This window comes from Acanthisitta chloris, unplaced genomic scaffold, assembly GCF_000695815.1.
Source record: "Acanthisitta chloris isolate BGI_N310 unplaced genomic scaffold, ASM69581v1 scaffold20872, whole genome shotgun sequence".
NCBI classification, from domain to species: Eukaryota; Metazoa; Chordata; class Aves; order Passeriformes; family Acanthisittidae; genus Acanthisitta; species Acanthisitta chloris.
Window position 1 is genome coordinate 1,503 of NW_008659053.1, and position 9,922 is coordinate 11,424.

The 9,922-nt window shown below is 38.8% G+C and overlaps 1 protein-coding gene across 1 annotated transcript in view; it reads right to left on the reverse strand.

Annotated features, from left to right (window-relative positions):
* Nucleotides 1-4,825: 4,825 nt before the first annotated feature.
* CWH43 (cell wall biogenesis 43 C-terminal homolog (S. cerevisiae)) overlaps nucleotides 4,826-9,922 on the reverse strand; it is a 25,133-nt gene continuing 20,036 nt past the window's right edge. Inside the window, exons 12-15 of the mRNA XM_009069258.1 lie at nucleotides 8,858-9,002; nucleotides 8,102-8,163; nucleotides 6,896-7,051; nucleotides 4,826-4,913 (exon numbers count right to left, since the gene is read on the reverse strand). Of these exons, the coding sequence (XP_009067506.1) occupies nucleotides 4,826-4,913; nucleotides 6,896-7,051; nucleotides 8,102-8,163; nucleotides 8,858-9,002 (451 nt within the window). The remainder of the gene's footprint in view (nucleotides 4,914-6,895; nucleotides 7,052-8,101; nucleotides 8,164-8,857; nucleotides 9,003-9,922) is intronic.

Sequence of the window (9,922 nt, forward strand, 5' to 3'; positions counted from 1 at the left end):
ATCTGCAAAGAAATCCATTGGGAAATGCAAAAGAGACTTTGATTTCTGCTTCTGCCTGCTAAACCAGGGATGTGTGCTTCAGCCAGACAAAGCCTGCCCCATGAGAACAAGACCTATTACAACATGCACCTTCACTCCAACCTGTGAAAGGTATAAATAATCCTCTTTGTTATCACTATGTATAGTAAACCACTATGCAGGTCTCCAGGCTGGCATATGTTACAAAATCATGCCTGTATTCTCTTTCTGAAGCCTGAGTCTACAAAACACAGAAATACTTCATTTTGCATGGGGCTTATCAATCAGGTCATGCCTGATCAAGCATTGTCTTGGGTTGCTTGGCAAGGTTTTGTTAGTGGGGGAGCTATAGGGGTGGTTTCTATGAGAAGCTGCTAGAAGCTTCCCCATGTCTGGCAGAGCCAATGCCAGAGGCTCCAGGAAGGACCCACCACTGTGGCAAGACTGAGCCAATCAGTGGTGGTAGTAAGGCCTATGCGATAACTTATTTAAGAAGGTAAAGTAGTTAATGCACAGATGTCATTGCATGCAGAGAAGAGAGGAGTGAGGTTATGTGAGAGGAACAACTATGTAGACACCAAGGTCAGTGAAGGAGGCCAAGTGCCAGAGCAGAGATTCCCCTGCAGAGCCTGTGGTGCAGACCACAGTGAGGCAGGCTGTCCCCCTGCAGCCCATGCAGGTCCACAGGGTGAAGATATTCACCTGCAGCCCCTGGAAGACCCCACACTGGGGCAGGTGGATGCCCAAAAGACAGATGTGACCCCATGGGAAGCCAGTGCTGGAGCAGAATTACAAGCCATGATGTGTTTCACAATTCAGAGAGGGAAGAGAACTGTATTGAAAATAAAAACACAACCAAAGAAGAATATGCTAAACAATAAGAATGCAGATAAAGCAGCAACAAAGTGCAGTACAGGGTATTGTAGGAAAATAAACAAATAGTGCACAAGAAGCCCAGCACTCACAGTTCTAAGTCATTTGCAGATCTGAAAAAGTAACTGATACCCAAGTCAACACAAACTGCTTTATGTAATGTTTCGGAAAAGATTTTTCACCCTCAGACTTAGAATGAAACACCTAAACTGTTATTCCAGCATAGTATCAGCAGAACAGTACTAACCAGGGATAAAAGAGGACCTCAAGTGGCAGAAAGTAGCACCTGCAGATTATATGAACTGCTTTCAAACTACTCCTCATTAAACAATTTGTCCTGGCCCATGCACTCATACTGTACGACTGAGGTGAAAAGGTCTGTTCTCTTACAGACACTTGCTACTTTGTCCCCAAAGGTCCTTTTGTGGCACCCTGCAAACAAACATCATTTTACATACATGAGAATAAACATGTCTCAGGGCTGTCGACAGCTGAGACTTAAATCCTTACATTCAATTTATAGAGTTTTTTCAGCTTCATTTGAAATCTTAAATTCTCTTCATTCATCATTAGGCAATTCTAAGCAGCCAAGCTTAAAAGAGCAGCTCAGAATTTCTGCCTGAAACCTAGAACTACCACCTCTATCTGGGGCCACAAAGCTCCCTCACTGTCAGCAGAGGACTCTGAACATTCTCAATGTTATGTTTCCTCAAGACAAGCAGGAACTGGTTACCTGCAGAATTAAGCTGCAACAACTTGTTTCAATAACACCAACTACAGTTCAAAGTCAAAGTCAAAGTCAAAGGGTGTGTCCAACTTTTGCCCAGTTTGCAGCTGAAACACTGTTTTGAAAATGGGAAATAACAATTTCAGGTCTTTTTTAGCTGAAGTTTGAACTGCAGCTCCCAGGTTTCAGAGTGCTCTGTGAGGACACCAAAGCCACTGCTCCTGGAGCTAAGCTTACAATACTCACAGAATTGCCCAAATCAAGGTCCCTAAGCCAGAAATGTATATCTAAGACTTGAGTCTCCACCCTGCATATTAATTAAAAGACCTTTTACAACCAGCAAACGTTCAAACCTTTACAAAATAATGTATATTTTGTACATTTTCTCTTTTAATGCTATCTCTGAATGCATAAAGATATCCACAAACTTTTCCTTTCATAACATAGTATCTTATGAAAGCTGAGATGAAGAGAGTGTGATTAGAAAACAGCAAGATTAGTCACACACCCCTGCGGCAGGACCTGTTCTAGCACATTTCTTTCATAGTTTGAAACACGGTGATTGTGACTCAGAGATACACTGCACATTTTTCTAAACCACTCAGGTACAAGGGATGAGATAGGTGTGCAGATTTAAGGACAAATAAAGCTTAGTTTTAGCTTCCCAATTCTAACCACAGTGGTAGAAGCAGCATGCAAACAGTTTGTGGCCATAGTTTGTCTTAATGACAAAATAATGCAAATGTCAACAAATGCTTGCTACTAATTGCATTTGCATATAGTGTTTCCCAATATTAGGCATCATGAGGGATGGATACGCCAACATGAAATTACAGAAGTTACTCAGAAAAAGAGAATATTCAAACTTTAGATTTTCTCACTGTCCACATGAACCTTTCTAACTGGGTGAACATTTCTAAATCCTGTGAAAATCCATCCGACTATGCTCATAGATTTGAAGACTACACACAGGGATGACACATAACCTGTTCTGTTACACAAGTGAGGCTTTGCTGTCTGACTTCTTGAAAAATACCTTGATTCTGGTTTTAATTGTTAAAAAAACGTAAGGGGTTTTCAAGCTTTTGGTATTTATGCATTGCATTTCTTCCATTTCACATTAATAAACTGCTCACATTACAAGGTATTTGCAAAGTCAGCCTGTGAAGAATGTCAAGTAATGTGGCAAGGTAATGTGATGTTTTCTAGAGGCTGTGGAAAGACAAGCTTGTGGCTGGACGTGCGTCAGAGCTAGCACGAGAGCATGCTGCAAAGAAGTGAGGATACTCAGAGCCATTGTGCAATGTTGGTGCTGGTGCCAGCTGCTGTTGCAGGCTGGGAGAAGGGAGAGGGAAGGGGTACTGCTGCTTGCACAAGAAAACTGCTGAAAGGTCAAGAAAGTCACTCCCATCACTTTGAAACCTAATTTATCCTGTCCTGCTGGAGAGTCACGCGAAGAACAAGTTCAGTGGGCTTGTAAAGACAAACACAGCACCTCTAGGTGAGAAATAAGTTCCACAATGGTTGGTTAATTGTAACTAACAAAGTCAGGCTTTCTAATACCATCTGAGATGATGAATACATAACCACTGCAACTTTGAAACACCTTTCAAATATCCTCTGCCCACAAAGATCAGTGAACTGTTTCACTCTCAGAAACACAGTCCAAAAAACAGGAGACCAAAACAATAGGTGACCAGAATAAACTTTGGCGATGGCAGCAGTTACCTGACTGTAGAACAAGAAACCTTGGGTTGAAAGAAATCTCCATAGTCCAAGAAACACATCCTGTATTTGCTTACATAGAGAAACAATAAAATTGAGTAAGCCGTTCTCAAAAGCACATGGTGAAGGATTAGAGGGAGAAAAAAAAAATCCATCCTCCTTCTTGCAACATATCCTTCCTATTCCTTTCAGTTACAGTGTTCCTAGGTATTACTGGAGAGACACAGTTCTAAATACCAACATCATAAATGTGGTTTCTGAACTGAGTGGGTCACTTACACAAGTCATCTAACGTGTTTCTCACAAGCAGGAAACTTCTTCAGGACAGCACTGAAGATGTTCTCAGTGTTTTAAGGGCAGCTCTGCACACATACTGAAGGATCAGGACTTAAATACAAAGCAAGAGACCCCAAGGAGACACAACATTTTACACTATGTTACCTGTGCATTATGTAATAAGGAATTCACTGTTTAGGTCAAGAAAGCCCCACTTTTATTTAGTCCTACCCAAGAATGATGCTAGCAAAGGAACAATGCTGCTTGGTTTATTTGTTTTATGACAGTTTATTTTTGAAAAAAAATTACAACCAACTTTTCTCCTTTCTCAGAAACCTTGTTATGTTGAGCACGATTTGCTTTAATTCTTCGGCAGTGCGTTCGTATGTGTCTTATACCAGTAACTCCTCAGAGCTACTCTGCTCTTCCTTTTGGAAAAGCATTGCAGTGTTTAATGGCTGTTTAAAAAAAAAAAAAAGGAAGTCTGTAAAAGTCACAGCCTTTTCTCCAGTATTATGAACATCAATCAGCTGCATTTTTTTTCTAATAAAACTCAGTTAAGAATAAAATGTGGTATAGCAGCAGATGTAAATACTGTTTGAGTAAGTCACATACTTCAAACATATATTTACTGCATAGCTCCCAATTCAAAAATACACTAGTGCCATTTCTATTTAGAAAAACCTAAGGCCATCTTTTTATTGCAATAGCAGCAGGACTACAAAATGCAGCAGAAATCAACAGGTTACCCACACTGCATTTTGCTTGGCCTCAGTCATCAAAAAAGTGTGGAAGTCTGCTGACATTCCTTGCTCATGATTGTTCCAATGACCTGTCAGGAGAGGAAAGGGCTCCTATCTGGACCCTAAAAATAAAGGTACATTCAACTCTGAAACAGAATGATACAAAATATCTTCACAAAAGTTGAAGAAGTTATTGCTGAAGCAGGTTCTCACCCTTGCTTTGCTGCATACAAGGTGTCTGGCCCAGGTAGGTAACAGTTCATCAAAATGCATAGGTCTTGGCTCTCTCAAAGTGATGGCAACTCATTAAAGAAAAGAGTCACCAGCTATTCCACAGACATTCACAGTGTTATGCAGCATGGGAGTTGCTCATCCTTAAATGATGTAGTCGTTTTGGCTGCCAATTCAGTTTCAAACAACAAACCTTTTTTTGTTGGTCTCAACAATATATTATTTTCTAACTCTAATTTGTCTGTTTAAAATATTTAGGAGTGCTCATATGAAAGTGATGAATATGCTCATAATTATGTCCATCTTTATAAGATCCAAACCTAAGAAAAATATGCAACAAAACAAAACCATTACAACATTATTTAACACATGCAATTAATTCATGCAATTATTACAGTACTTCTCAATGTTCTAGACAGTTTGTTTCAGAAACAGGCACCAACTCTACTGAAATATAAATCACAATCTATGTGTCTTCTTTAACCAAAGGTCCTTGAGTGTAGTGGAGGCATTTAATTACACTGGCTGGATTAATGCCATGGGGAGTCTCTAATTGGAACTCCGGCTGACAAAAGTGAGTGGGGCATTTCCCTACTTAAGTCCTATGCTCTGAACGTTTTTTGTAGTGACTTGAGTGGAGATACAATTTAAACTCCCACAGTAACAAAATAATCAACCCTGTTGTTAATATTGCCCATCTTTTGAAAATTCTGATGAAAACTAATTTTTCATGCCATATTTAAATCTGAAAATGTTAACAACTGACTATTATGGCAGATAGATTTGCAAAAGTAAAATGGAGTATTAATTCCAAATATCAGTGCTTGATAATATTTAAAAGCAGTACCATTGTATTTTCAAAGAACTGGAGTTAACTGGAAAAAGTTAAATTTATTCCTAAAGGATATACATGGTCTGTTTGTAGGCAGGCATAAAAGAAATGAGGACAAGATTCTGTGCTGATATCAACTGAGAAACATCTGAATGTTAATGCTAACTTCAGGCAAGTTTCATCCTGTGGAAAAGTCTGGGCAAACTCCTGTTTAGACAGGACGCCAGTGACTGAGTGGTAAATAATGAGTGAGTAAGCTCAACTGTTAGGTGTATATAAGAAATAAATTTATTCTGTATTATGCATGTTAGGAGTAGTAAATATGGCACTGCTGGAAATCGTCGCTGTGGCAATATCTATCTCAAACTTTATGACTCTTCCACTGATATTAATATTAGACTAAATACCTTCCTCCATATTTCTCTTCCTTATGCAATTCCAGTGGAAAAATGATGACATTCTAGAAATAAATAACTTCTTTACATAAAACCTAGTTCTTTTTTATACCTGTAACATACTGCCTTGGGCATTCTTTTTAATTTTTGCTCCAGTTACATAGTGTGTTTTAAAATGCTTATGCAACAAGTATTTAAGATATATATTGTATTTTATGTTCCAAGTAGCAGTATATTAAGAACCCAATCCTCCAAAGTAGGTGGGAGATCTTTCATCATCTGTAAAATGACTCACCACACCACTTGGCAAATACCCCTATCAAACGCTCTCAGAAATTAATGGCTTGGGTGAAATAAGCATTACTTTCAATTTATGCTACGACACAGCAGACTGATCTTCCCAAGGTACAGGCCAAGTCAATAGGAAAAATGGAATTATAAATCAGAAGTTCTTGCCTCCTAATCTTTTGCTCAGTTTGGTACTGATCAGTGATTCCCACTTTAAGAACAATTTCATTCCTAGACTTCCTTCCAGTTCAGGAAGGATATTGAAGTGCTGGAGCAGGTCCAGAGAAGAGCAATGAGGCTATGAAGGGACTGGAGCACAAGTGCCATGAGGAGAGGCTGAGGGAGCTGGGGGGGTTCAGCCTGGAGAAGAGGAGGCTCAGGGGAGACCTTATCACCCCATGTAACTCCCTGACAGGAGGTTGGAGTCAGGTGAGGGTTGGTCTCTTCCCGCAGGCAACCAGCAGCAGGACAAGAGGGCACAGACTCAAGCTCTGCCAGGGAAGGTTTAGGTTGGATATTAGGAAGAGATTTTTTTACAGAGAGAGTGATCAGGCATTGGAATGTGCTGCCCAGGGAGGTGGTGGATTCACCATCCCTGGAGGTTTTCAAGATGAGACTGGATGTGGCACTTAGTGCCATGGTCTAGTGACCACGGTAGGGTTGGACTTGATAATCTTGAAGGTCTTTTCCAACCCAGTTGATTCTGTGATTCTGTGATTCCCTTTTACAAAGATGTCTCCTATACCTACCCCTTAATTTCTTATGAAATTAGAGTAGAGAAACTGACCTGGGATTAAAATGGATGTCCTCAGGAACTTGCCTGGGATCAGTGACAATTCTGTCATTGTCAACATAGTTATCCACATGATCTGGGATTCGAAATTTGGCCATCTGGACTTCTGAATCACTTAGACCAGCATGAGATATACGGGCATAACCCAGCCTATCAGATACAAGAAGAGTTAGTTTGAAGAAATAACTCAGGGCAAGCTCACCTCATTCTTAATGCACATGTCTTTTTTCCAAGAATTATTCTTTAGCTTAACACAATTTTCCATTACTGTGAATCTCACCTTCAAAAAACTGAAAGTGCAGCAGAAACATGATTCTAGCACAATGTCACAAATATAAAAACTGAAAAAGCATAAGTGTTTGACAATAAAATAAGTTCTACATCTAGAAACTTCTTTTTAAATTACAGCTTTGACTATGCTTGCTGGTATAAGCTCACCAAGTTTTTTCACTGAAAAGATTATGATATTCAAGAAAAAATCATGTATCAATGGACTAAAAATGAGAAAAATTAAGACTGAAAATGGAGGTTTTATTGGGGTTTTTTTGTAGCTTTTTTATTATTATTCAATAGTGTTAAGACAGGTAGCAAGTTTATGGGTTTTACTCCTGTGGACACTGCAGAACTTGCATGGTTTGTTCAGAATAAACTGAATTCCATTCTCATGCATACATCACCAAGAGAATGATTTACAAGCAATTTGGTATTAAAAGATATGGATTGCATACGTCCCAACACAGGAAAGTGCTTCAAAATGAGTTTACACTGTGAGTTGCCACTAAATCCAGCACAAAGATTGGCTGGATTAGATCAGATTTTGCTTCAGCAAACAGTACAATCGTCGTTCAAAATTTCTATCTTCTGTGTCACATAGAAATTAGGGCTTAGCCTTCATATTTTAGAATGAGGCTGCAGAGCCAGAGCTTTGGAAAAATAGCTTCATGTGACCAAGGAAGATTAGATCTGAAGGCTTCAGACGCAGAAGGATGAACCCTGTAATGCTGTCTTTGCAAATTATATTCAGAAACACACCAATTCATTCTGAGATCAATATTTCACATTACCTCACGACAGATCTAACAGTCTATACATAATTGTTTAAGCATATAAGACTCTTCCACAATCACTTAGAGAAGAGTATAAAACTGATTGTCATCAAGATGTTTACGATCAACAAATAAATGATCCATTTTGATGTACCTTATTACTCCACGGTACATAATATAGCTACACCATCTGTCACGGTCTGTACTGTCAATATCCTAGAAGTGAAAGGGAAAAAGTCAAACAAATAAGGCAAGTTTTCCCTTGGGTAGATTTTAAATCAGTAACGGAAACAGAGAACCAAAATGTGTAAAACTGCTGCAGAAAAATGTTTTGCCTAAAACATTGTAATGAGACAGGAAGAAAAACACTCACTGTTAGACACAGAGATATCAGACAACTTTTTGACATCTCCTGACAGAAAATCCAACAGAGTACAGTTTTTAAACAAACAAACAAAAAATAAGAAAACAAACAAACCAAAGGAAAAAAAATTCATCACAGAATTAGAAATTGAAAGGGGTATCTGGAGGCCACTTGCTCCTAACCCTGTGGTCAAAGTGATTTCAAGCAAGTTGTTCAGGGCCTTATGCAGATAACTTTTGAATATTTTCAAGGATAGACATTCCACAACTTCACCAGGCCATTGTTCTAATGCTTCACAACCTTAACTGTGACTTCTTTTGTCTTCTGTTATCTAACTGACATTTCCCTTTTGGCAACTGCTGTCCATTGCCTCTTGTTCTTTCACTGTGTAACTCCACCTTCTCTGTAAGAGATCATGAGGTGGCTGGAGATTGTATTTGAAATGTGTGTTTTCTTCTATGTCTGTTTTTATGTTACCAATTTGAAATATTAAGCTGAACGTTTCCAATGCACATTATGTCTAAAGATGCAGAATTTTCACATTACCTGGACATTCCCATTTTCTATTAATTCAGTATAATCTCTGGATCCAGGAGCTGAAGTGATGTAGCCTAGAAATACAACTTGCCTAGAGCTAGTCTTCAATAGGTTTGAAACAGCTATTGCCTGGAGTTTTCTGTCCAAGTCCTCTCTGAAATAAATGGAAAAAGACTTGAAAATACATATATTTTAGCTCAGAATCTTTGTTCTATGGCATAGTAAACCACAAATGAACCTGGCACCGTTTCTATTGCTCAGTACTAGAGAGTGTGAAAGTCTACAGAAAGCTCACGGATTCAGAATTATCTCTGCATTTGAAAAAAGCCACATGGTTGTGGTAGATGCAATTAGGGTTCTCTTTCTAACCATTACAGGAACAACATTTCCTATTACTGTCTTGGTTTTAATACTGATCTCATCACTAGGAAATGTGACTGTAAGTGCTTTGGTTATCCAAGGCTTTGTCTCTACTTGCACTCAAAATTTAACTATGCTAGCACACTGTGGTGCATAACAAAGAGCTCTTGTTAGCTCACAGACTAACAAGACTTCTATGATGGATGGATCATAATAAATATAAAGTCTGGTTCACATGATTTATGAAATATAACTTCAGCTACATCATCCCTTTAACATTACTTAATTACATTTGGCAGGTACTCTGCATCTCTCTAACAAGATTTACACAACAGTTCCAACATGACCAAAAGTGACAGCATAAGTAGAGCCTGGTGAAACACTGCATTGGATCACATTCCCTGTCCTTGGATTTCTCATAAAAATAATGCTATGATTCTTCATGTTAATAACTTTTAACGGTCGTGTAAATCATGTTCTCTTCTATATTTTGGTAGGCTGGGCTAAATACCTGAGAAAGAGCTGGTTTTGGAAACTGTAAACACAAAAGAAGATAAGAATTCACATGTGCTTCTGCTTTTAAATAGTGCTACTTCTGACTGAAGCAAATGCATTAGGGGAAAAGAGCACACAGAGTGGAGACAAGAAACCCCAAACATTTAAATAGAAGACTAATCTAGGTATATGTAAAGATGCCTGCTTAGCTAGCCACTC